The sequence below is a fragment of the Corvus kubaryi genome, unplaced genomic scaffold (assembly GCF_017639235.1).
Source record: "Corvus kubaryi isolate FWS band 111438036 unplaced genomic scaffold, C.kubaryi_AGA036_p1.0 74, whole genome shotgun sequence".
NCBI lineage: Eukaryota > Metazoa > Chordata > Aves > Passeriformes > Corvidae > Corvus > Corvus kubaryi.
The window spans coordinates 1,823,266-1,850,844 of NW_024582061.1; the positions used below are offsets into that span (position 1 = coordinate 1,823,266).

At 43.4% G+C, this 27,579-nt stretch overlaps 3 protein-coding genes across 3 annotated transcripts in view; 1 reads left to right on the forward strand and 2 right to left on the reverse strand.

Moving 5' to 3' along the window:
* Positions 1-228: 228 nt before the first annotated feature.
* On the reverse strand, positions 229-6,492 carry PKDREJ (polycystin family receptor for egg jelly). Its single transcript, XM_042050376.1, has one exon. It carries the CDS (start codon positions 6,308-6,310, stop codon positions 347-349), a length of 5,964 nt encoding a protein of 1,987 aa, XP_041906310.1. The 5' UTR covers positions 6,311-6,492; the 3' UTR covers positions 229-346.
* A 97-nt stretch (positions 6,493-6,589) lies between these two features.
* On the forward strand, positions 6,590-25,021 carry TTC38 (tetratricopeptide repeat domain 38). Its single transcript, XM_042050385.1, has 14 exons — positions 6,590-6,675; positions 10,038-10,115; positions 10,625-10,706; positions 11,064-11,235; positions 12,181-12,354; positions 13,209-13,284; positions 14,352-14,471; positions 17,331-17,390; positions 18,343-18,381; positions 19,154-19,235; positions 20,132-20,297; positions 22,266-22,425; positions 22,713-22,786; positions 23,237-25,021. Exons 1-14 carry the CDS (start codon positions 6,652-6,654, stop codon positions 23,328-23,330), a joined length of 1,401 nt encoding a protein of 466 aa, XP_041906319.1. The 5' UTR covers positions 6,590-6,651; the 3' UTR covers positions 23,331-25,021.
* A 979-nt stretch (positions 25,022-26,000) lies between these two features.
* LOC121675199 (zinc finger CCCH-type antiviral protein 1-like) overlaps positions 26,001-27,579 on the reverse strand; it is a 26,921-nt gene continuing 25,342 nt past the window's right edge. Inside the window, exon 16 of the mRNA XM_042050377.1 lies at positions 26,001-27,575. Within this exon, the coding sequence (XP_041906311.1) occupies positions 27,445-27,575 (131 nt within the window). The 3' untranslated portion in view covers positions 26,001-27,444. The remainder of the gene's footprint in view (positions 27,576-27,579) is intronic.

Here is a 27,579-nt window from a genome sequence, read left to right on the forward strand (position 1 = left end):
CCATGAGCTCAGCCAGAGGTGAGAGCCACGCTCAGCACGGAGGTGGCTCCTTGGGCATCACCTCTATGAACTGGGCAGAGTTGATACTGCCGTGAGATACAAGGTCGTGCTTAGCCACAAAACTTGGGTGGGGGAAGTTTTTTGAAAATAGCTTCTACTCAGGGACTGGCTGTAGTGAAAACTGTTGGCATTCTCAGTGGAACAAGCAAAATTTAATAGCAGTGATAAAAAGACAAGATGATTGATGAAACCTTTCATGAAAATAAGTGCCTTTCTTTTAATTTTTGCCCTTCTCAGCATGTTTGCTTTCATCAGCTTCCAAAGGCTTATATTGCCTTTGAAAGTTTCAGGTACCTCCCTTAGTTTCTTCAGCCAAGTTAATCTCCACATGCTTTTCCTGAGTTACCCATCTGAGGTCTTCAGAGTATTTTGGACGAACTGTGCTCATAGCTGAGAAAAGTAAGGATTTCAGAATTGAATGGAAAAACACGTTCTGAAGAAAGGAGGTTCCGGATGCTATGAGCCACTCTCGGGAAGTCTGGTAGCCATAGGACAAACCATAGAGCACAATGAAGAAGGATGAGAGCACAGTTATGGTCAGAACCACTCCCCAGGCCACAAAGACACACCACCAGCACAGCAAGGGCTCAGTGTCTGGGATCTTGCGAAGCTGCCTGATGGTAGTGCTTAGTCTCCTTGCTTTGGAAAAGATGCCCCCTTCTGCAAAACTGGGACTTGACTTCTGGGACTTTCTACCCACCTGAGGGGAATTCACAGTTATCGTCTGCTCCTCTGTGTCAATTACATTTGCATCTTTTTCAGATATTACACAATTATTCCAGTACCTAGAATCTACCTTTGGGTACATCTTAGTCACAACAGGAGGAGGGTCCTTCTGGGAATACTTAAATAAGGCAATTATTAACATTTCCATGGGGAGGGTAAGCAAAGCACATTCAATTCCTACTGTTATTGATCTCAAATACCTCAGGTATATTGGAGTTTCTTCATCCTTTTCAGCATTAAAGAACATAATGTTAACAAGCAAGGTGAATAATATTACTGCTAAAAATGTAGACAACCTTTGGAACCTGGTGAAAGCCCCAGCAGTAACAGGAGCAAAAATTGAGAGCCATAGGTGGTATTCTGTCAGTCTCCTGTTAAAATTAATAAGAAAATAGTCGAATTTGGGTAGAGGTGTCTGGGGGTCTATGACAGAAAATTTCCAGTCTTTCAAGGGTTGGTTCTTGTCAAAGGAAAGCCATTTTCTGCACATAAAGAACCAGGCCTTCCTGGTGGACATGTCCTCAACTTCAGCTCTGCTTAAGAACCAGGTTGGAGATGTGCCTTCGTTGTTGAGCCTGACCTTGAAGGAACGAATATCTCCCAAGTCTCTCTTAGTAGTTATCAGAAAGCAATCAATGCTTCCCCGTTGGAAAGCTGGAGAAGGCTGGTGCCATAAACAACGGAACTTACTCTTGCCCTGCTGGCCAATGAGCTGCAGAAAGACCTCTACTTTGGTCCCAGCATTCCAGCGACTGCCTGTGTACAAAGTGACCAAAAAGCTCCCTGCATCAGAGGCCTCATTGTCTGGCAGAACGATAATGTACTTGATCTCCTTCTCAACCCTGTCTCTTCTTATGGCCCAGCAGCACAAAAGTAAGTAGACGGCAAAAATAGAGAGCACTGTTATGAGGGCCAGTGGGTTTTTAGGTATGTCTGCTATCAGGTTTCTCCCCAGATCTACTGTGTTGGGAAGAACTACTACTTTGGCTGCCAGGAACTTGATGTTGGATGCAGGAAGGGCTGACAGACTCCTGCGATTCCGCCTGGAGTCACAGACACAGTGTACCTTCTGCCAGTTGGTCAAGGAGCCAACCTTGCATGTGTCTTTGTTCCACTGACTTCCAATCCCATCCAGAAATAGGCAGTGGTCATTAAAAATGTATATGCCCACCAGTTTCCGGTTTGGGTACCTTAAGACATAGCGTGTCTCCAAGACAACGGAGATGTTCTGAGTGTCTGTGCCATTTTCCTGCACTATGGTTGTCAGCAGGGACTGTGGGAGACAGACAATATAGGGACCTGTAATGCTACAGTCAGCAACGGCTGTCTCATTCCCACTTGCAACTGTTGGCATGTTGTGAAAAGCAGCAAATGAGGCCACGGGTCGAGCATGAGTGAGATTGGTACCTGTAAATATCAGCACCTTGAAAGTAGCTTTTAATTTTGTCATGATCTGGAAGTTTATGCTCGTGGTAGTTTTACTGACCTCAAAACTAAATCCTCCAGTTGTGTAAGCTTCTGTTTTATCAGGTCCCATTACTAAATGAAAAGTCGTAAGTCCACCTTTCCTGGCAAGAAAAATGTCTGCTCTTTCAGGCATGACTGGAAGTAGATCCCCATTAGCCTTAGTCTCTGTCATTTTAAACCCCAAGACCATTGATATGATATCTGATGTGTAACCTAACCAAGGGAAGGGGCTCTCATCAAACTCAAAAATGGCAGTCGAAAACACAGTATCCTGAGTCAATCCTGCATCATCTCCTTCTCTCAGTGTTGGATAAAAGCAGTTCTGGCAGGTGTATGTGGCAGGCAAAGCATTTGTAATGTTCCAGGCTTCATTTTTCTTCAGAGTGATATTCCAGTGTCCTGTTTCCATTAGAGTTTCTATTTCTCCAGGGACTTTTCCCCAGAAAACTATATCTGTTACACCTTCCATGATGGAGAAAACATGTTGAATTCCATCTGCACTGACATTCTTGAGACGCAGAAGATCAGCTCTCAGGATGTTGGACAAGCATCTTAGTATTCCACTGGTCTGAATTTCTGCTTCCTCAGACCAATGGATCTGACTCCTCTGTCTCTTCAGAATTCCTGTTACTTCTGTCAGTTTCCCAATGGCAAGGTCTAGTGACCTAACATTCATTTTCTCAACTGCCTCTGTGACTTCAGAAAGAACAGCCAGTACTTGGTTGACTTCCATGATGCTATTTACTGAAATATTCAAGACTGTTTTAACCACAGCTTCCCGAAGCTGAGCCTGAGGGAGCTGGACAGTTGGTGTGTCTTTAACACAGTTTAAGAGTGAGGCTGCAAGATAAGCCAAATAACCAGCTCTAAGACGATCCCCAGTCTGCTGAGCAGATGTCGATGCGCTTAAACGGCTTGCTGAGGCCAGCAGTTCGTGAAACACAGCTGAAAGGGATTGAGTTTTAAGTGGGTTCTTTACGTAGGCACGTAAACTCACTTGGGTAAATGCCCCAAAGGAATCACGGACTTGAACGTAAAGTGTCAAAGTGTACCTGTGGGAGGGCACTCCAACTGGGAGAAAAGATGGAGGAGTTTTAGGCTCAGAACCAAAGTACAGAATTGTGCCAAATGTGTTTTCCACCACAGAAGTTACTGTGGTAGTTTGGGGTACGTTGGAAGCTACAATCACTTTATATGTCAGAGGTAAATGTCTGTCAGAAAATCCTTTACACTTAACAACAAATTTTGTCAGAAAGGCTATACCATGACGTGGGCTGATGTTACACCTGCCGGCCCGTGGTGGAGTATTTACCTCAAAGGGTTTTCTGTTGGATGAGGTCCTACCATCCCAGGTAGTTACTCTTACGTGAAGTATGTAGGAGTGATATGCAGGCTTTGTGAATGTCAGAGCATGTATAGATATGTAAGCCCCAGACCTTCCCGTTGATGTTTTGGAAGCCCAATCAAAATGAATTTCTTTGGAGGTGTCTGAAAAAAGGGACCAGTAGTATAGTGGCTTGTTTCTTGGTTTACAGTTTGAGCATTTTCCAGACACAGCAAATCTCTCTGTTGGAATTAAAGAGCTACCACAGTTTTCAAGGCATTTCAAATCCAGAATGAGTGGGGGACCAGGATCCACCTCTACAACTTGATCAGCATAAGCCTTCCTTCTGCCCTTTTGAATCACCAGGCGAAAGTAGTACAAGGTGCTTCCTGGGAGGGATTCTGGTGGTATTTTTTGAATGGGACCTGAGGGTGTTATCCATCTCAAATCCTTCTGGAATGGATGGCATCTGTTTTTCAGGCTGAATTTCATGGTTTGATAGTCTGCCGAGTCTTTAGTACAGAACCAAGTAAATATCAATGGTCCTTCCTGTGAATCAGGATCAGAGGATTCAGAGCCATCAAGAGTCCAGCTCTCAGAAAAACCCACTGTGCGGACTGAGCCTCCTGAAATATTTGCCACTAGATCAGCTCTCTCAATCTGAACAAAAATCATATCATGGGCCTTGAGGACCGTTGTGGTCCTAATTGGGACTACCTCAGCACTGAAAAGAAACAGATACAACCCATAATCTAAAGTATTACTGGGAACAGTTAAATGTATCATGTCTACGCCAAACATTGCAGAAGTGTTTACTGGATTTGACCAGTCCGGCTCAGTTTTTATGTCCTTAGCAGGATAGACTCGCCAAAGGGGTTTGATAGATATGCCAATGTAGCAGTCTATGTCCAACTTGACAAAGAGGTAAAAAGATAATGCCTTTTTCTTGTACAAGATAAAGGATCTGGGCTCAGGTCTCTGAATCCAGCACCTGGTTATCTTACACTCTTTTTTCTCACAAACCACTGGTGCTTCTATGGTTTTTGCAGTATGGTTGTTGACCCTGACACTTAAAAGAGCCGGTGTAGGTGCACTGCTGGTACAGTTCACTTTTGCCACAAACCCCGTGTATTTCTCTGCATCAAAGGGTAAAGCAGAGCGACGGACAAAACGTGTGGCATTTTTTACGTGGTCGCTGTACGTGTAGGTGCTACTCTGGACAATATGGTCTTTTTTTGTGCCAAAAAGCTGCAGATGGAAGGTCCACTCGCACTGTAGCATCGGATGTTGTGCAGGGATAAACCACACTAAATAACTAAAGTTCTGCAGAAGAGAAGGACGGCCACTGCTGAAAACATGGACATCAAGGTCTCTTTCTGCCAGAGACCTAATCAAAGCCCTCTTCTGATTCATATAAAGGTACATTTTGAACTTGTACCACTGTAAGGCCACAAATTCTATGGTGAGTAAGTAGAAGAGCTCCTTGTGTTGGTAGAACACAGTGTGTGTGTTAGGGCAATCTGTGGAAATAGTGCTGTTGTTGTCTTTAGATGTGTAAAATGTTCTCTGATTGTACCTGAAAATGTAAGTGCTGCTGTTGGTCTTCCCTGGACAAAGGTTGACATGGATGGGAGTTTCTTTGCCAGCAGTTAAGCTCAGGGTACCATTGAGCAGGTGCAGTTCCCCTGCCAATTCCTCAAACCTCTTTCCATCAACATGGAAGTAAATGCTGGCCACCACTATCTCATCCAGGCTCTGAGGTGTAGAAATGGCACAGAAGCTGCTCAGCAGCGTAAATGAACTGTAGGAGCAGAGCCAACCTCCTATAGCTTGTGTGTCCACCAATCTGTAAGCAAGTGTATTCAGGGTAAGGGGCTGAAGCCACCAGGATAAGCTGAGGGGCTGCTGAGGAACACTAAGGAGCTTGGAGCTGATACTGAGGACATGCAGCAAGTCAGGCTCCACCTTGAGAGAGATGTTGAGGCTTATGTGAGGCATCTGCTCAATACTGACCAAAGCAACGTGGATCCCAGGGTGCCTGTAGCGCACAGTCAAGCGGTAGCTGTAGTAGGTGGCACAGGTCTGTTGCAACTCAGCTGTTGGGTAGACAGCAGGTGATGCTGTGTCCTGGTGCTCACTGCTGGGAAGGAGAAGGGTCGAGGGTACGCCTTCCTGGCTGCTGAAGCGGTACTGCCAGCCAGCACTCTTGAGGCGTGCACACCAGCCCAGCTCCACCGGCTGCCACACGTGGATGACGTGTGTCTGCGGCCAAAGCACGAACAGCCGCATATCCTGCTCCGAGATCTCGACGCTCACGTTGAGGTGAAAACACTCGGGTGCAGCGCAGGAGGCAGACGAACATTGCACTGTAAGAAGGCTGGAGGCCCCGGGTGAGGGAGCTTGTCCTGTCTGCAGCACCACCTGGCCTGACCAGCGTGAGATGTTCCTCACAGAGGCCGAGTTCAGGTACCAGAGGCAGCCAGGTGGGGATGGTGGCTGCCCCTCCTCCCCCTCTACGTCCGGCCCCGCTCCTGGAGCGGGCTGGTAGTGCAGGGTCACGGTGCTGTTCCACAGGCACGACACCCTGTGCTCGTTGTCCTGCCGCTGGAAGACTTGGCCGTAAAGGCCCGGGCAGCTGACCCGCAGGGGTGACGGCTGGAGACGGACGGCGGACGCCGCCAAGCTCCGGCGGCAGCAGGCGAGCAGCTGCAGGAGGAGGAGGAGAGCGGCCATCGCGGCCAGAGGGGACGGGGCAGAGAACGCGCGGCCTCCCGGGTGCTGCTCGTTGGGGTGGCCCAACGGCTGGGACAGCAGCCCGAGGGCACCGGAGCCTCCTCCGGCGGGAAGCCGGAGAGAACACTATTTAACCTCGGACACTGCGGGCCGGAGGAGGGTCCAGAAGAAGGAGCAAAGATTTGGGGGCCAATAATCGCCACCAAACTCCCGCCGCCGTCCCTCAGCTCCGTGCGCAGCCGGCACCCACCGCCCGCCGCTCGCGCCGGTGGCGGCCCCGCCCCCTTGGCCCCGCCCCCGCTCGCGCTGGAGCCGCGGGGCGTCGAGATTGCAGAGGGAGAATGGCTGCGCTCAGGGACTGCAAGGTGAGCGCAGGGCTGGCGGGCTGCGAGGGGACGGCAGAGCGAGGGGCTGCGAGGGGACGGCAGCGTGAGGGGCGGCGAGGGGAGGGGGGAGTTGCGAGGAGTTGGCAGGGTGAGGGTAGGGCTGCAGGGCTGCGAGGGGGCGGCAGGGTGAGGGGCTGCGAGGGGAGGGCACCGCTGAGGCGCTGAGCCAGCGCGGCTCGGCCCTGCCCGTGCCGTGTGCCTAGGGGTGGCGAGTGGCTTCCGTGGGGGTCCCGGGGGCTGCCAGCGGGCTTTGGGCTGTGGCAGGCGGGCAGCTGAGCCGGGCTCGCTGTGACTGGAGCTCACCCTCATACACTTGGTTTTTCAGAGGAGGGGAGCTGCTGTTGGGATCTGGAAGTGGCGAAAAGTCGCTGCACCCATCCCTTCTGCTGGGGAAGCAGACCCATGTCTGAGCATCTCTGGGTCTTGTTCCCAGCGCAGGGGTCCCACGGCACCCACCTGCCCTTTCCGTGGGCCTCAGAAGTGGGTCAGGCCTTCGATTAACTCTAAATCAGCCTCGGGTCAAAGGGTGCGATAATGCTTACTGATTAATCATTTTCATGCCCTCGTTCTGATAAATTCCTTTTATGGTTGTGTTTTGGTTAATTAGGCAGCGGCAGGTTAAAACAAAGTCTTGAAGATTGCGTGTGACACATGCATGATTGACAGAGCTCTGGGGATCTGTCACGCAAGGAATACAGCTGCCAGCTGCAGCCCACAGAGAGCACAATTCTCAGAGCCGGCTAAGATTCTAGCATAGAAAAAATACAAGTAAACAGTCACTGGATCTCATGACTGAACTCTAATCTTAGAGCAGGGGAAAGGGCAAGGCTTTGGTTTCACCAAGAAGCAGTGAGAAGAGCAAAGGCCATGACTCTCTAATACAAGAGGCATCACAGAGAAGACTCTCTCTTGGAGTTAGGGAGAGGGTTGTGGGAGATCAGTGTAAGAGAACCCAAGAAGCCTCTGTGGGAAGGGGAACTGATAGTTGCCTTACAGACTCTCAAGGCTGATTTTTGCCCACTCACACTCCCTCCTGGACTTCTTCAGTCACAGTCTGATACCTGACTAGAAAGAAGCCTCAGGACCTGAGTGTCCCAAGTAGTCTGGGCAGCACCCCTTATATATGTCCCAGGGAACAGGGGGTGCTGCCTTTTCTTGGTCCCAGTAGTTCTTTAGTTCTCAGTTGGCAATGACAGATGAGTTTTGGAGCACATGTTTTGTGTCTCTTAGGAGCCAGCAGCTGCTGTGGGGTGGTTCTTCCCTGTAGCCCATTGTCCTGATGTGCTAGTAGTGGCACAGAGTAGTGCCAGAGTAGTGGCATCCCTGATGTGACACAGCCTTGCTGCCATTCTCCTGCTGCCAGAGTGGGAGTTTTCCAGTGAGGAGTGAGTCAGGTGGGCTGTAGCCATAGCAGGACAGAGGCTTTCCAGAGTGGTTGGAAATAGCACATACCTCAGCTAGATCAGCAGTGTCCTTAGGGATGGATGCAGGCCCGTTTTCCACTAACCCTTGTTCTGCTGGTTTGTTTTGGTGCTCACACAGAGACTTTTCCATTCTTGTGAATCAGCATCAGGTCCCTTCAGAGAGGGACATAATTTTCTGCTTGACAAGCACCTCAAGCTGTTGTGTAAAACAGTAAAACGGGCAGTGATGCAGAGACCTGCTCCAAATGAAACCTGTGTTTGATGATTGATGCAGAGGCTGGCTCCTGGCCTACTTTGCAGGGCACCATGGAAGATAGCCTCTAAGTAGCAAGCCTAACCTTGCTACCTGTTTGACTTTTCTCTTTATTCATTTTCTGGATGATAAATGACATAGAGAATAAAAATTTTCAGCTCCTCCAAGGTTGCAGAATAGAGCTTAAAGACTAACTGGCAAAAAAAGATGAAGGGATTTAAAGGTACGGACACAGGATGATAAACAGGGCTGGAACCAGTGGAGAAACAGATAAGAAGGAATGCAGTGGGTTTTTTGGCAAGTTATGTAACACAGAAACAACAGCACATGCCCAAAGCAAAAGTTCAAGGAAAGGCACCTTTAATATCGAAGCATTCCGTGAATTCATTCAGTGAATAGACCCCTTTTTAGGACTCTCCAGGACCATAAAAGAACTTCCAGCAGGAGGCAGATGCATGCAAATTCGCTCTAGGAATTAGTTCAGTGTATTAGATAGGAAGCATGTTTTAATGAATATGTATGATTATGATGGATAAAGACCTTGTTGCAAAATCTCACCACACCCACAGAACGAGGAGAGTGTGTCCTGTGCAGATAAAGAATGCCTGCTTTCTAATGCTTCAAATTGTGTTAGGAAGGTTATTCCAGCCAATTTCGGTATCATGGATATAGTATGAATTGTAAAGAAAATCTGTAATTTTAGATTCAGGTCTAGTCTTTCAGGCATGTAATTTGAAGACTCAGTTGCTTTAGCTGTTGGAATGTGAGCCTTTAATCCAATCACAGTGGGAAAGCTTTAGGATATATTAACAAAGTTGTCTTTGCCTGGTTACTTAAAAATTTTGACAGATTATTATAGCTAGGAAATGCATTAAAATGTAAAATGAGAGGAGCTGAATTCTTGCAGCATCAGGAAGGACTAAGCCCCCATTAGAAGTCTGAATTAGCTTGCCCCAGGTCTGTTTTTATAATATATGTCTATCCTCTGTGTTCTATGTACTGCATTAAAGTAATGCTGAAGTGATTGGGGCAGCTTCTCAAATGAACTCTGCTCATTTTCCAGCAGCCAGCCGGGAGATGTTGTGCCTCAGTCATGTTAGGTTAGTAGAAACTATGGCAGCCCAATTCTGTTTTGCTTTTTAGCTTTACCTGTTGCCCATGTTCTTATTTTTGTCAGGCTTGTGTTTAAATCTGTGATCCAAATTTTCAGTTGGTTAACTCCAGAGACTTAGTGGATTTACTCTGCCTGGCTGTTGGCAAGTTGATTCAGAAGAACATTATTGTTTATAGAAGATTATAGATTGTAGGAAAACAGGGTTTTATTTTACCATGTCTCTACTTCACACAAGGTGTGCCTGTAGCAGAGGAACTCGCCAACAGCTGTAATGAACTCAGAATGGCGCTGTCATTATGAGATGGGCAGCCCATCAAGATCTTCTGTTACACTTGTAATTGTTGGGTTCTTTAGTCTCAGTACTAGCTCCAACTAATTGAGTCTTAGATGTAACTACAGCTGAACAAAAGGTTTGTTTCTGCCTCACACTGTCCTTCCATCTTTTCTTTTCAAAAATGTTGAAAATATCAGAACAGCATCAGTTTGCTGTCAGTGTAGCCTGGAAGATGAGGGTGTAAAAGGAGCACGTTTGTGTTTGTTTTTTGTGCAGGCCTGGCAGGATGCTGGACTTGTCCTGTCCACGACCAGCAATGAAGCCTGTAAGCTCTTCGATGCTGTGCTGACGCAGGTATGACCGAAAAGCATAAGAAAATGTGATTTGAAGGGACTCGTGCATGAAACACTCTTTACTGTAGTTGATATTTAAATTTCTTACCAGCTGGGAGAGCCTCAAAATCAGGTTGCCACAGGAGTTCAGCCTTTAGCTGGCAGCAGGAAACCCTTTTAGCAGAGGGCTGTGCCAGATGCTGCAGCTGTGGTGAAAACCTTAGCCAGTGGTGTTCTCATTCCACTTGATACCAGCAAATCAGCCAGTTGACATAAACCACATAGAAATCCAGGGAAATTGGTTCTTCTTGTGGCTGAACTATATTAAACCCCAGTTTTTCTGGTTTTCTACTACACTAAACCTACCTGAATGTGTGGGAACCTAGAATGCAGAGAATATTTCTCTGCCCGTTAGTGCACCATTTGTCTTTTAGTAATTTGCCTTGCTTTTGAATTTTAAATGTGAGAACAAAAAGAAGTCCAGCATCACAGAGGATTTTTTGACCCTCTCTCACTCTGTCTCTCTTACAGTATGCAACTTGGACCAATAATGAGAGCCTTGGAGGTATTGAGGGATGTCTCTCCAAGCTAAAAGCAGCAGATCCGAACTTTAGTGAGTACAATCTTTGATTCTGAGCATGGAAAGTGCTGGGTTAATGCCTGTTGTCTTGGTTTTTAACTGACTTTGTTTATGCAAGGGCAAGGTGATAATTTATAGAATTCTGTAAAAATTCCTCAAAATCCAGAGCAGTCAGAATGCTTTTGCATGTTGTTTTTATGTTTTTTCTTTTCATTTCACGTAATATTTAAGTAGCTGTCATGAAAACCTTCTGAGAACTTTAGGCTTGGAAGACTTCCTGGACCCTTGTGTCCACAAGTCAGTTTTGTTGAAAATACTCAGCTCCTCTGGTGTTTTGTGGAGCTGAAGGTGCTGCTGTGAGCTCAGCTGGTGCTGTGCTGTTTCCTGCAGCAATGGGACACGTCATTGCCAATGGCTTGGAGCTGATTGGCACTGGAAGAACCGTGAGACTTGACAAGGAGCTGGACTGCGCCGTGAGAGCCATGGTGGCACTTTCCAAGTCACGGCCACTGACGGAGCGGGAGAAGCTTCATGTGTCAGCGTTGGACGTGTTTGCCAGGGGGTGCGTCCCTGTCACCCTGCTCGAGGGACTGAGAAGAGTTCCCTTTGTCTACTGCAGGCAGAAGTGAAGGTTGGAAGTAGTGGTTTGTGATGTTAGTGACAGCTAGCAAAAGTTATCGCAGAAGGTCCCCAAATTTCTCTCTGCACTCTTAAGTGCCATGTCTAGCGGGTGAGCAGAATTGGAGGAGGTAAAGCGCTCTATTGCCACCACTTCCTAGCATTAAGCACTCCGTGTTTTAAATCTGCCGCAGATCCATCAGTGTGGTTTAGAACTAGGAAATTAAGTAGGGTCCAGACTCAGATGCACAGAAGGAAAGTTCTAGACTTCTCGCTCTTGTCTCGCTATGTCAAAACCTATTTCCCCTGTAAAACAGGGAGATAAGGGTGTCATAAGTGCTATAGAGGCTCATTGCTTCATTCCATATGATAAATCAATATGAACTGCAGAATGTATGGGCTAATGATTCACTTTCATTATTTGTCATTCATTATCAAACAAATGGGTGAGCATGGATTTGCCTCACATCTCAGCAAAGGCAATGAGGAAGCTACTGAAGCCCTGCCACTGGGTTTGATTCCCACGAAAGGAGAGGGAAAGCGTCTTTGCACATACAAAGTTCTGTTAATTATGGTGGGTCCCTGTAGGAACTATTCAGCCCTGTAGAAAAATTTTTAGAATTATGGTTTAAGCTTGTTTCATTTTCCTTGTGTGTTACAGTGATTTGATGTAATCCAAGACCATTTCTTTCATACGATTTCTCAGAAGGTGCCAAATAAAGATAATGTCATTATTAGCTTAGAAAAGACTAAAAAATTTCTTCAAGGGAAAAAATAAGTAATTTGATGCTGAACTTTGTATTATTCAGCATAGTTTGAGTTCAGGACTAACCGTAGGGGCAGGCATGTGTGCCTTCTTTCAGCGATGGAAATAATTTTTTATTTCTAGCCAACTTCCAAAAGCTTGTGATCTATGGGAGCAGATTCTGCAGAGCCACCCGACTGACCTGCTAGCCCTCAAGTTTTCCCATGACACTTATTTCTACCTGGGATATCAACGTCAGATGCGAGATTCTGTTGCCCGTGTTTATCCTTTCTGGACACGTGATGTTCCACTGAGCAGGTGGGTCATGCTTCATTTGGAAATTGCTCTTTACTTGGGGTGCATGTACTATGTGGTTTTTAAGTTCAGACTTAAAAGTTCAGGATCTTTTGGAAACAGACATGTAGACAAAAATCAAGAGTGTAGAAGTTAATCAGACTTGACCAAAGATAGAATGTGTGTCCAGTATCCCTCTTGACACTGTTGTTGAGAGATTTTTCTTAAGTGAGCTGTGTCTCGCTGCTGTCAAATATACCACATGGTGTGTAACACACAGGATAAAATCATGTCCTCACCCGGGGCAGTGGCCAAATTTCTTCATTTCTTCAAAAAAAAATGCTATTCATCTTGATCCATTAAATAAGTCAGGTGCACATAACACCCCTAATTTTCCTTTATGTTGGGCCTTTATGGCTTAATGGGGATGATTTACAACGAGTTTTAAAGGTACTTTCATGGGAAAGTACCTTCCTGTGGTTTCATGAGCACTGGGGAAAATGTAGAAGGTTGCCTTTGAGATACTCAGATAACTTTGGTAACAGCAGTGTCTCGCTTCCAGCCTTTTAATTCTGCATCTTACAGCTGTTACAGAGATCAGCAGCTGGTTCTGTGTAGCTGGTGATTCCATCTCATCCAGAGATGGAAATGTCCATTCTGATGTGCATCTTGTCACTGTTTCCCATGCTGGTGTCTCTGGGTCACTCATTTCCTCTGAGAATTAGCTCAGTAGTTCTGTATCCTGCAAGCTTGAACCCTTGTTGTAAATTGCACTGCGAGGCTTTTTTGAGTTAAGTGCTATTTCTAGTATGTTTTTTCAGTCCTGGATTAAGCCTAGTTATAAATGGATGATGTGCTGTTTTTCCCCCTTTTGTTAGTTATGTGAAGGGCTACTACTCTTTTGGACTCGTGGAAACAAACCTTTTTGACCGTGCTGAGAAGGTTGCCCGTGAGGTAAACTGCCTTCTGTTGGTGCTAAAAGGTTTGAGAATTCTCAGACAGGGTGATGGTTTCTGCCAGTTGTTAGTCAAAGTAGCAAAAAGATAAAGCTCAACATGGAAATGGCTCACAGAGCTTTGTGAGACTTGTTGCTAATTGGTCTCACGTTGCTGCCTCACCAAGGCAGTTTCACCTGGACTGTATTTCCCTCACTTGCTTATGAGCATGCCCTGTCAGATGGGGTCAGAACACCCCTATAAAATCCATATATCAGCCCATCTGCTGCTTCCCACATGTATATAATTGGCTGTTTACGCCTATTAAAGAATGTTGGATTGTTTTGACATAGTCTGCTCTTGACAATCCATCTTGTTTGGCTTCCTGCTCCCTTTTTTTCCTAGATGCTTGTTCCTGGATTATTGAACAATTAACTGTACAATGTTCCTGGGGATCAATATTAGCCAGCCTGTTTCCTTTCTATGAAGATAGTAATTATACTTGACTTTCTGCAGTCCTCAGGATTATCCCTGTCTTCAGAAATCTCAGACACAATTAATCCCCAATGGGGATTGACAAAACTTTTGTTACATCAAATTGCTGAAAGTGACAATAGACACTAAACCCTAAAACTTAACCTTACTAGGTTTATGACTAACTTTGCAAAATGCCAAAAACCTAGTGGGAGTTGTTGGACCAAGGAAGAGGAATTGGCTGTATACTCAGAGCTGGCCATATTTTGGAAAAGAAATAGTTATCTGCAAGGCACTGTATGATGGAATATATTGCGCCTGTGCATGCAGCTCTTTCATTGATGCATGTCTGTGAAATAGATGTCATTTCACAGTGTTTTGCAGGTGTTCATGTCCCTGCAGCAGAAGGTGGGAAGTGAAGTCAGCCAAGAAACATTCTCTTCCTTTTCTGTCCAAGTCAGACTTCTGGGCTGTGGTTAGTTGGAGTGGTACAAGGATGTACTGAACATGCAGCAAGTAAAAAGTAGCCTCTTGTTTCTAGATAAGCAGTGATAAATGTCTGTATTTGCAAGTTTGTAAGGCTCATCATGTTTTCCTGTTTGTCACTCATAGGCTTTGGCTATAAATCAGACAGATGCATGGTCTGTCCACACTATAGCTCATGTAAATGAAATGAAAGCAGAGGTGGAGAAAGGCTTAGAATTCATGAAGGAAACGGAAAAGAACTGGAAGGTAAACATTTTTGTGGCATCTCTGAAAAAGCTCCTTTTAGGTTGTCTTTAATTCCTGCAGCCGAGTTCTTGACTCCTCTGCGTGCGATTCCTTTGTATCTGCAGACCTGTTACAAGTGATGAAGAGTTTGCATATTAGAGGAAATCCTCCCTTGAGGTGCTGCTACTCTCCATGCAGCTTTTTAAGCAAAAGGCAGGAAGAAGTGGCATGTTATGAGAGACATGACTGTCCCTATTTGTGATTTTTTGTGTGGTTATAAAAGTAAAGTGACCACTGATTCTTTCGCAAGCTTTTTATTTAGGCAGAGGCAAGCAGTGACAGTCAGTTGAAGGACCTGGCTAAATCTCCTCATGGGACCTAAGATGAGGTGGAAAATGACAGAGTCAAATCAAATGTTTCAAAACACTAAACTACTTGTTTGCTTCTGGATGGGGGAGGAATTTTAAGAACAACTGTAAAGAAAATAGAAATTATGCTCTTATCTCTTTCCTAGTATACTAATTACCTTCTAGTGTATCAGTTACCTTATATATCCAACATGTTTGAAACCATCTTTCAGAGTATTGAACAGGTTGATTAGTCTGTCCTGTGGTCCTTTGCTGTAAATGAAGCTTCATTTTGTTGTTTGACAGCCTTTTCCCAGTGATTAAGTCTGTTGTATTTAGAGCAAAGGGCTGTGAGGCTTCCATTTGCTAGAACCCACAAGAATCTATTCTAGAGCCTTCTGAGCTGAGCTGGCTATTCCACCTTGACACTTTATTGTGCCATAAATCGAATCTCTCCTGATGGGAGAGAATTTGCTGAAAGTCCTTGCAAGGAGTTTAAAAGATAAAGCGAGACGTCTTCTGTAGTTTCAATGCTTCTAGATAGTTGTTTATTAAGTCTTATCAGAGGAACAGAGCCACTAGCGTGACCCAGGTACAGCATGGAAGGAGGCAAAGTAGGAGTGAGAGCGAGAGAGACTAATTATCAAGATTTACACAGCCTTTTAAAGACATTTTAACCAATAGTTACTAAAAACGTACATTATTTTTACTTTCTTACCAATTATTCAGTAACACGACTAGGAACTGCGGAATTTTCTATCCAGTCATTGCAAACTACTTTTACTGCAGAACATGGAGTAGTAGAAGAAGGAGAAGAAGGTCTAGAGAACAACAACAATCCTCCATTTTGATATTTTTTACTCTTATCTATTTACTATAAAGAGAAGCCTAAAACCTCTAAATTTTTCACTATATGACAATCTTACATAGTCGTCTATCACCTAATTCACACCACTGTATTTTCTAGCTGTTGTCTAACTTGGTAATTTTTTCCAAGGTTTAAAGCTATACCAGTGGTGTCCAGGGGTGTAAAAACCCTTAGAAACAGGCAGAGAAATATTCTCGGCACTCTGGGTTCCTACACCACCTCACCTGTTACCGATAAGAACAGGACTGGATAGTGAGACTAGAAAGGCTGTTATTGTGCTTGTTTTATTTTTTAAGTTAAGCATTCAGATACTGGGCTTGGAAGTGCAGACAGAAAACTCTTGCTTAAAGTTCACACCTGCCATGTCCCAGAAAGCATTTTGTCTTCTGTTAGTTTTATTGAAACAGTGATGTAGAGGATTGACAGTTTGGTGATACCTTAAAACCCCAGTCAGTGACTTTTGGATCAATTTTTTCTTTAACTCTTGCTTCTTAAAATAGTTGCATATCTCTGTGATTCATACTCTTTATCCAAATAAAGTCAAATGCAAGTCCACTTCTCTCTAGCCGTTTAATCTTTTTCAGACCTCAAATTTAGCAGCAGTGAAAAGGTTTTGCTTTATTTAGTCAGGTAATTCCATGATCTTGTTTGTATGACATTTGGAATGGCAATATGATATTCAACTTGATATTATCAGTGTTTATGCCAAACACTTAACTGCTTCTGTTGCTCAGGTTTGGTTTGTGATTTAATATTAAACAAGCAAAGATTACCAGAATGTTTATCTTAGCACTGTAAGGCCCTGACATTTATTTGGAACCTTTACCTTTGTGCTTCTTGAAAGTGGGTGTTACAGTTGTCAGTATGACAATAAAAAAGATTTTTCCACTTGTGAGAACATTAAGTTTAGCTACAGAACTGGGAGAGAATGGGAGGAGAGGGGTGAACCATTCTGGTATTTTAATTTTCACCAAAGGATTATGGAACTGTGATTCTGTTTGTCTATTTTTAATGCGTTCACAAAAATGAACTGCAATTGCCTAGAACTGCAGGCTAGGGAAGAGGTTTTGAAGTTCTAGTGCCAGCTGGAAAGGACAGTGAGAAGCTGGTGCAGTCCAGCAAAAATTCATCTCACCTGATGAGCTGCCAGTGTGTTTGGCATCTAGTGCAGCTTCTGGAGCCTGTAGTAAAACTTGTTTAAAATATGATTGCTCTTTGTCTGAGGTAGGTTCTAGATGGCTGGGATGAATGGCCTTCATAAGGCCTCCATATCTTCTTCTCTCCACTATCTGGCCAGGTTACTTCAGACAAGATGCTTAAATTTTAGATGAGACAAAACTTACTCTTGTTATAGATGTGGATTAAAAAAAAAAAATTAAAAAAGGTGCTGCAGAAAGGTGAATTCTGCGGCATCCAAGTGAAACTCTTGTCTGGAAAATGATGTGGGGGAAACCTTGGGTTTGAGGTGTTTCCCTGAATAGCTGCAAGGACAAAGGTACCAAATGGGAAGGTACCCTGGCAGCTGATTTAAATTTCTTGTCTCTTTTGTGTCTCCCGAAGTACTCAGTTTTGATGAAGGAGGAAACAGAAATCTGACTAGATAACTTGAAAAGGGAAGTTATTTTGTAATAAATTTCTTTTTTTCTTTTTTTCTTTTCTCTCCAGAACAGTGATATGCTTGCTTGCCATAATTACTGGCACTGGGCTTTATACTACATTGAAAAGGTATGAGATATTTTCATACATGTGCTTTATGATCCAGATAGGTCATCTAAAGCTCTTTAAAAGGCAGACCTAACATTTACTAGGGGGAGGAGGGTGTCAGCTATTTAGAGGGATGTTTTTATAAAATACCATGATGCTACATTTACAAAGTGGCATAGTCCTTTATTACAGTTACTTTGAGAATTTTAATTGCATTGGTCAAAAGTTTTAGTATCTTTGTTAGAATGCTGAAATATTGCTGTGAGATTATTGCATGTTTGAAGATCCAATAGTCTCACTAATTACATTTAGCACAGTTATTTGATAGCAAGATGAGCTTAGATCTCTAATTTTGAGACAAAAATTAACAAAATTCTTACCAAATTCAGTACTAATTTTCTGGCCCAAAAATTTGCTGACTATAAAAAAAGAGGCCGTAAACTCTGAATTGTGTTGCCAATGCTATTAATTATTGTTACTAATTCTTACTATTGAAAGCCTTTAAAGATGATTGAAATTTTGCCCAGCCTGTCAGAATTTCCTTGGATTTAATGCTTAGCACTTGTGGGGTTCAGCTTAATAGGGAGATAAATGTGGCATTTTTGAGAAGGCAGCATCCTTTGGCCAGAAAGCAGAGTAACATAGAAGGAACATAATTCTCAACAGGAGTCCAATAGTTTATTTATTTTGCCACTTCCTATCTGCACAACTTTTTTGAAGGCTACTTAAAACTGGTTTTTTCCCATCTCTTTGCATACGCCATGGGATACACTAATTTTTGCAAAAACCCCTGAAAGAAACATTAGAATGAGAGGCAATACCTCATGTTTCTTTGACTTGGTTTGTTTTGATCAGGCAGTCCTGAAGAGCTGTTAGGACATCTGTTGGTGTGTTTGTCTCTGTGTGTTGCTGCCAGTCACTGCTGGTTGCTGTGTCTGCACATTAACCACACAGTCCTCCTTTGCTTTTCCAGGGGGAATATGAAGCTGCTTTGACAATTTATGACAAGCATGTGAGTAGGGGCCTCTTTTTCTTTACTGAGATCATGCAGGATCACAATGTGTGCTTTCTTCCTTCTGTGTGAGATTGAAACGTATCACAGTGTGTGACCTACGTATAAACATTATTTGCATCTGTTATTACAGTCTTTTAGGGAAACAACTTCTCAGCAGTTCTGGGGAAAATGCCCCAAGGACGTGAGTGTTACATGAGTGTGACATAGTTTGAGTGCTTGAAAGAGCTACAGTGGTACTGATTTCCATTCTGTCCATGTTTCTTATTCATGCCTTTTAAAAAGATGTAAATTAGTTTTTCTATGAATTCAAGTCACTTTTACAAAGAACTGGTTTTGCATGTTAGGTACAAAGTCAACTGTCTGGATTTTGAAACAACCTTTGTAACTAAGCACTATCAAATTAGATAACATAGCACATCTTTGTAAGGATTGTAAAAATACTGCAAGCATTAAGAAAGCTGCTGGGCAGATTTCTATCTGCTAACCTTGACCAAGTGAAGTAGTATTTATGGCACAATTTTGGAAAAAATAAAATAACATGGTGACTCTCCATATTTACTGATAAAAACAACACATGTAAAGCCATATAAGTTTCTGTCATTGCAAATTCCTGTATTCAATAAAGATGCAATTAGGACTGTTACAAAGCAGGTAATTTTGAATTAATAGAAGGATAAAATAATTTAGTACTGTGAAAGTAAGTTTGATAATCTGAGGAAGTTTCCACTAGCACATCACTTGGCCAGCCTGTGAGTATTTGTGATTACAGATTGCTCCCCCGTGCCTGGCAAGTGGAAGCATCCTGGATATAGTTGATAACAGTTCGATGCTGTACAGGCTTCATCTGGAAGGTAGGATATCCTCTGGCCATTTTTTTTTTTAAACTGTAATTTTCTTTTTCCCTTCCCCTGCCATTCATGTTGGGGAAGTATTTCAATGTAATTACACAGCAAGCTCGATCAGTGTTTCAGAAGAAACTTGAGAAAAGCATCAATGTAAAGTTCCTAATAATGTCCATAAGCTTTATTCTTCCCAAGAGCTTCCATTTTCCATGCCAGTGTGGCATAGCAGTCAGCTCAAGCTAGCATAGGTCACATACATCTTCTCTGACAAATTCACTTCTATTGCCCCAGGAGGTCTGAGGCTGAGCAATCAAGTGCATAAGCCTCTAAAAACCCATAGCATTTTCTGGATGTAAATTTCCAGTTAGATCCTTTTCTTTCTGTTTTGATCTTGATTGAAATAGTTAGTGTGGGCATATTAACTTCTGGCTTTTTGTACTCTCCTAACTCAGTGGCATTTCCCCTTTTTAAGTCAGTGTTTATACACTGGGGTTCATGGCAGGGGACATGATGGGCAGATGGTATTTTCACACTGTTCTGCTAAAACACTGATGATGCATTGGGGTTTTTATTAAATCCATCTTCTCACTCTGTCTTGTGATTGCTACAGATGGCTCATGGTGAGCAGCACCTCCAAGACATTATGAGCAATCTCATAATAAAGCCAGAAGCTCACACAATGCAGACTGAAATATTGCCTTTAAACTCCTGACAGTCAAGAAGCTCTTGGCCTACATAAGGCAGGCTGCAGCTGGGCATTATTGCTGCATAAATTTTGCCGTATCAGGAAATGTTCTCTTGAGTTCAGTAGGAACGCTTTTTATGCTGGGTGACTGAAAAGTACATTGCAAAGTCATACTTTTGCATGTGGCAGTGTTATTGAGACAAGTATTTTTTACTCTTAGGTGTAAAGCTTGGGGACAGGTGGAAAGATCTTCTTGGGGTTACAAAGAAGCACACCAAAGATCACATTCTTCTCTTCAATGATGTGCATTTCTTGATGTCTTCCCTTGGAGCCAAAGACCACAAAACTACTGAGGAGCTTTTAACAACTCTGCAGGAACTTGCCAGGTAAGCAAAGGAATTCCTGCATTGGGTTCAGTAAATAGCCCTCTGGACTTCAGGGCGGTGATGTCTCTGGCTTGCTGAAGCTCCAACACACTCCTTCCTGCCTTAGCATGTCCCTGGGACATGCTGGTTTAAGCAGGGCAACGTCCGGTTAGGAGATCCATATCATTATTTATTTTTTGAGGTAATGTCTAGAGGAGTTTCTCATCTTGTTGAGCGGAAGTCCTTTGTGTTTGAGGTCATGGACACCACCTGAGCAGTTGCTGTCTGTTTCCTTTTAGTGGGGTCACACTAAGCTATGTTACAGACAAGGAGTAAAGTGTGTTAATAAGAACATTCTACAAGATAATGTCAGCTGTCTGTGGTGGATCTTTTCTGCTCTGGTTTAAAAGGTTCTTTAATAACAAAACATTAGTTGGTAGTGATATTCTAATATCTACTCTTTGATGTGTTGTTAAGTCCATCTGCAGGAAATTAAGTCTCAAGTACTACTAAAGTAATAATCTAGAATATTTCACTTTCAAATTAAGTTATTTGAAAAAGTTGAATATTTAAGTACTACATCCAAACAATGAGGGTTTTGTGTTCCCTTAGGTATTAAATGACTGTAAGTTGCCTTGAATTTTTTGAAGGGGTTGATGTATAGATGCTTTAAATGCAATTTCTTCCCCCCACTGCACCCTTTTTTCCCTCTCTTTAAGCAGCTGTTCCTTCCTTTGCCTTTAAAAAGAAGGAAGAAGAACCTGCAACTGTCACTATTTGTTCCTGACTATATGTAGTTTCTAGGAATACTGTAATTTTTAAGAATACTTATCAAAACAAATAACATTCAAAGCAAACCTAAGTATGCCTGATTTAACTAAAGTGGAAAATGGCAAATATCTTTTATTATTTATTCTATTATTTATAGAAGTATGTCCGTATATATAAAGTATAGAAAACTGCACACCACAGAAGCTTTAATGAACATGTGTTCATATATGCTACGTATTCTTTCACCCCGTGCTTCCTTTCACCTACTTTCAGCCTTAATAATACATGTGTACATTTTTAGCTGTAGTTTGAAATATTACGAAGCCTAATTTCATTATTTGAGAAAGCAGGCTGTGAGCTGTAGGGGTTATATTAATGATTGGATTAATTTACATCGATCACAAATATGTAGTATATAAATTATAGCCCAGAGGCGCTTTGTATGTGTTAAGAAAGCAGTGATACAACCTGGGCACAAACATCAGTCCCATCTAGCTTTGCACCGGTTTTTTTCCCTGGCCTTTGCCATGGAAAGTTGATGGGAATTTGTCAGGTCGCGCTCTCTGGTGGTTGGTGTCACAGGCTCCTTTTCATGGAAATGCTGGACAAAACGTGTAAATGAGGAATTGTTCCATCATTTTCATCACTGGTTGTCTCAAGCTGCTTAAAATGAACATCTGTTGTGCAATTTTATCTTTCTAGGATGCCACAGTTTGTTTAAGGAATGATAAACACATAGGGCAGTGTTGCCTACTGGAAAATGAAGGTTGGCCCAGTGAAAGAAACAGGAAGTTTTTTATCACTGACTTGAGAAGGAGCTGGCTTGCAAAGTCATGACTGAGCTGTGTGCAAGGACTGATGGCTGCGTGTGGCCAGACAAAGGACTAGCAGTAGGATGTTCTGGTAGGGTCAGCAGAAGAGAAACTGCAGTTTTCTTACTGTCCTAGCCCAAACTGTTTGTTGCAGAGGTAGGAGGGGTTGGGCTTGTGCCTTTTGTGAGCATATTCAGGAGAACGAGAACTGATTGCTGAATGAGTAACAAAAAGGTGAAAGTAGCATAACCACACCAAAAGATACGACCTAAGTCAATTACCTGAAACATCAGGCTTTGTACAGTAAAAAAAATAAAAACCTGTCTGCAGGCAGTGGCAGATTGGCATTGAAGTATGGCTGTTTATGCTTTGGCTTATGGAAGTTAACCACTTTTTCACTCTACAGAGCACCTCATGAAGACCACCAGCTTTCCCTGGCTCCTTGTTTGGGGCTGCCACTGTGCCAGGCTTTTGTAGAGTTTGAAAATGGGAATTGTGACAAAGCCGTAGACCTGCTGTACCCAATCCGTTATGACCTAGTCCAAATGGGAGGCAGTGATGCTCAGGTAAAGGAGATCCAGAAAAGACTTTTTGATGTGACTTAATCCCCTTTCAGTAGCCGCCATTAAGCACTTACCTCATCAACAGCATTTCACTCTTAGACAGTGGAAGGTTGAACTGTGCTTGTGACTGAATCCTGTTTGCAAACACTTACAAGCAGGGTTAGCTATTTATTTTTAATGTTGATATGTTTCCTTCCTGTGAATTTAATAGTTTGGTAACCAAGACATTGTAGCCATCAATATATTATAAATTGCTTATTAGTTTGTATTTTGCTGACTTTTTTTTTCAGAGAGATGTTTTCAGCCTGTTATTAATTCATGCTGCTTTAAATTCTAAATCAAAGGCCAAACGAAACCTTGCAAGGTGAGTATTTCCCCTGATAAATATTTGTGGAAGTAGCACTGTTGCTAAAAGTAAGAAGTAATGAGTATATTCAAACCAATAAATTTAAGGCTAAAACTACATGCAAGCATTTGTGTTAAATGTAGCAACATTTAACCAGGATAAAAAGTACAACAGTTTCCAATTCCAAAAGTACATTCTTGCAGCCTGGATGGATGATCTGTATATGTTCAAGGGTAGTTGATTTTCAAATGGTTCTGTCTTCAAATACAGCCTTTTGATCTCTGTGTGTTACGGACTGCTAAGCTTCTGTGAACTGCTGCAGCTCCAGTCAGTGCCACAGCTGACATCTGCTTTGCTGGGAAGTCAGAGGTGTGCTCTGCCACGTGGGCTTGCATCAGCACAGCCTGTTCGGCAGAAACAGTCCGTGTTTATCACCCACTCCTCACCCTCCTACTTCTCCTTTCTCAGGTGCCTCCTGAATGAACGAGATGTGATGAGACCTAAGTCACCAATGACTGAGCGACTGATCAGGAAGGCAGCAGCCGTGCATTCCATGGCATAGGGCTTTCCTCCAGCTTCAGCTGGAAGAGCCAGGAGCTTTCCACAAAGTCTGGGTGCAGGGAGTGCAGGGGTGCTGTGAATGAATTTGGGGAGGTATTCGGGGTTAAAAGATCTGAGAATAATTTCCTTAAAAAAAAGACAGAGCTGTTGCATTTCAGGAGGTTGTGTCTTAGCTGATTCCAGAAGGAAAGAAGAAAACCTGCTGCTAATGCACAGCTTTCTGAAGGCATTGCTTCTCTGGTATGTTTTCCTGAACACTCCCTCTGACCCTGATTATACACAGTGCAGTAACAGTGCCTGGATTTCAGTCCTTCTTTGGCCCAATTTGTTACTTGGCCTACATGTGATGTAAACTGCTCAGGTAATTCAAAGGGAGCTTTTAAATAAAGCTTTTCATGCCAATACAGGCATGAACTGAATTCCTTATCAAGCTTCCAGCCCATTCAGGCAGGAGTCACAGATCTGTGTGCATTCAGGATCTCTTTCCAGGTATACATTTTTAAACTCACTCTCATAAAATGTTAAATTTTTCCTTTCAATATAGCACAGCAGAGCTTTCTGGAATTACTGAGTGAATAGAACCAGACAAGAATAAAGACTATTCTAACATGGGTACTCCCTCAGCACTTTTAAATCTTCCAGAAAAAAGGGAAAAGCCTGGATTTCAGTTGAACAGTACCATCTCTGAAGGGTACACTGGACTGAGTCTGTGCTTCCCTGAGCTTTTGGATAGACAGGCCTTACTACCACCTCACTCTGGAGTCCCTGCATGAAGTGGGGTTTAAACCAGTGTTGAAGCACACACTTCAGAGAGTTGAAGACCAGGTGGGAGCTTCTGCCATGGAAAGAGGGCTCAGGGGGATGGAGACAGCTCTGTCCCAGCACACGTGATGGGATAAACTTTGGTGTTGCAAGAGCCACGGGCCTCGGGGGAGCATCCCAGAGCTAACACATTGTCTTGCAGTAGTATTCCAGAATTGCCTAATGATGGGGAAGATCGTATTTCAGACCGAAACTGAACTCATGCCTCCTCTTCTTCTGGAATAGAAATCCCACACTCTGCAACTGCCCAAGCTCTGACTTTGCTTCTACATCTGCAAGCTCTGCTGGCCCCACAGGCCTGCCCCTCCTTCCTGTCCAACTCAGGCTCTTCCCCTTGTCCCACAGCAGCCTTGTCCTACAGTTTCCTTTTGACCTAAGAAAGTACTTCCATAGCTGGCCCTGCACTGCCCCTGGAGTTCCTGCATCGTGGAACAAGAGGTGGAAGTGCTTTGCTAACATTTTGCTTTACCCAGTCCTCCCCTGAGGCAGAAATAACTTGTTTTTAAAGCAAAAATAATGAAACGAGGTAAGGGATTGCATTCCTTGCCTTTGAGTCTTCTGATTTATGAGCATGCTGTTCTTCATCACTGCTTGTCTCTTCAGCCATGGTGGGGGGTGACTCACCTGGGACAAGTTACACTGGATTTTTACTATTATTTTTAGTAAGTGCACTTCAAGCAATGACTTTAGACAGGTAACTTTTTACTCAAGGAATGTAACAAATTGTATAAGGGAACAAAAGCCTGAGAAAGCTCTGGCTGGCTATGCAGGGTGTCGTTTATGTAATCAATGACAGCTCTACTTTTGATAGAACATGACTGAGAGTTTTGTCTGCTTTGCCTTAATAAATTCAAAGATAATCTCTGTTGAGCAAGCAAGTATATGACTTCTTTGCATGTGTGAAGCTTTTAAATGTTATTCAGCCTAATTTCACAGACCTGTAACAGTGTGCACCCACTTTGTTTCCCTTACTGTGGCCGAAGCATCCAGCAGTGGAGAGCAGCAGTATCTGTGCTCAAGCAGGGCAAGGGGTCACAGCCCAAGCATGGCACGGCCTCCCAGGGGTTTTCCTTGGTGCCAGTTAAGAGGCTGAGGTACCAACAGGTGGGAGAACTGTTGTTTCTTTTCCATCCTCCTGCATTCAGAGTATGCATTTTCCAGCTCTCCTCCCCCTTCAGCTCAGCTATCCAGAGCGCAGCTCTCACCCCCAGTGCACCCCTCCAATGGAAAAGCCAAAGTCCTGTGCACTGGAGAGCTGCATTCCCACCACGGGCTGGGCTGGACCATGGAACAGCTCTGCAGTTCCTGTAGTGCTGTGTCCTTACTCTATGTGTGGTGATTTGGACTGATCCTAAGCTGTCAGCATCACTGCCCCCCTTTCCATACAGGTCTTGCAGGAGTGGGGGTTCTACAGCTGCCTGATTCAGATTCTTTAAAAGTTACTCATCTGCATAATAAGGAAGTACATCCTTAGAATGTCTCAGTATCTCACTACTTCAAGATATTAAAACCAGCAGTTCTGCCACTACTTCACTTAATTCTTTCACCTTTTCTTAGGACTTCAGTAACTGCTCACAGCAGCTGTTTAATTACATGAAATCTAACCAAACTACCCCACTGCTTTAATATAAAACATATCCTAGTTAGGAAGTTAATTTACAGAAATATTCTCCCTGAATCATGCTATTCTCCCCTTAGTACTTAGCTGAGCACCTACCCTACAATGGCAGGCCACGCATGTGCAGTTCCCTGGTTTAGAAACACTGAAGGAAGACAGGGAGCACAGGCAGGGGCTGGCTCACTCAGTCTGTTTGGTCTTGCCATGTTTATGTAAAGACAAACTGCATGCTGAAAGTGTCTGAAAACAAGTTTTATTTGCAAATACAGCAAGCTCAGTAATTCAGGAACTCTACAGGCAAACGAGAGATCTTAAAAGTGTTAAAACCTTACCTGCACGTTTTCATTTAGTTCTAAGTCATTTTAATAAGCTTTTCTGGATTTCTCTTTTCCCTTCCTCTTGGGAAGAACTTGAAATCTTTTGAGTGGTTGACAGATTTGCATCACAGATGCAAAAACCTTAGAAGATATTGGTGTTTCTGTGAGCCTATCTGAAGGTAAAAATTACTGCTCCTCTATCCTCACCACCAGTTTCCCTCTGAACAGCTGAAGTGCCTGAATATGGCATTTTGTACAGAGGGCCTTCACTTCGATCCAATTACAGACTCCCTGCTAACAGCTAGTAGAAACTACACTGGTTTCTGACCCAGGATCACCCAGAAAACACAAGAGGATCCTCACTTGTCAGCACACTGCCCCACGCAAGTGGGCAGCAGAACATGCAGACGGTGCCTTAGGACAGCAGTTCTACCACTGGCCTCGAGAGAACCTAACTGGTCTCTTTCAGTTCCGTTCTACGTCTGGAAAAGCGAAAATTAATGCACACAAACAGGACAGAACATTTTTATGCTCCTTAGAGGTTTCTCCTGTCCTATGGCGCTACGTGGCCACATCCACTGGAAAGCCTGGCTCGTTGGGACACAGCCTTTGTGTCCTTATGGCCATTAGCTGCAGCCAAACTACCAAATTTTGGCATCTGCTCACACATCGTGGCTTTTACAGTTTCAGATGAGCTCTGCTTTTGTATATGTTACAGCAAGTTACTGCAACTTTCCACAAAGAACCTGATCCAACAGCTTTCTGATCCATCTGCCATTGTACAGATGAAAATTCTCGAGAATTAACAACATGGATTTAAAATACGCTTTTTCTATTTTTGTTTACCATTTTAACTTGAAACTTGTACCAGCATTAACAAGAAGTGCTTTGAAAACAAACTCAAGTCATTATTACCTACACTGAACTGTTTATAATAATGTTAGATGAGAAGATCAAGAACAGATGAATTCTGCACTGGCTACTAAAAACCTGAAAGCTTCCTTAAAAACTACTGCACTGTTAATTTTTCTTTTAACTGTTTGCAAAGAGAAATCCTCTCTATTTTTTTAGATGATGCATTTACAATTATTAACCCACAGCAGTTATAACATTCAATTTCCCATCCCACAATTCTGATTTTCCTGCTATGGTCATCAAAATGTCTATGCTTCATTTAAGAGAGGAAGAGAAGAAGATAAGGCAGTCACAACAAATGTAGCATGTGCCTTGCCAGCCCTCCTCAATGCAAAAATTGTTTGGATTAACATTCTAAAGAACTGTATTAAAAAGAAGTCACCAAGTAGGAGAACACCTGCACTACGGAAAACAAGATGAGGGACACAAACTGCCACGTTCCTCTAAGATATAACACATTTTCTTCTCTCCTCTTTACACTCACTTATTCCCTCTGCTTTATACACTCTTATTCCCTCTGCTTTATACGGTCTTGTTCCCTCCTCTTTACACACTCTTAGTCCCTCTGCTCTATATGG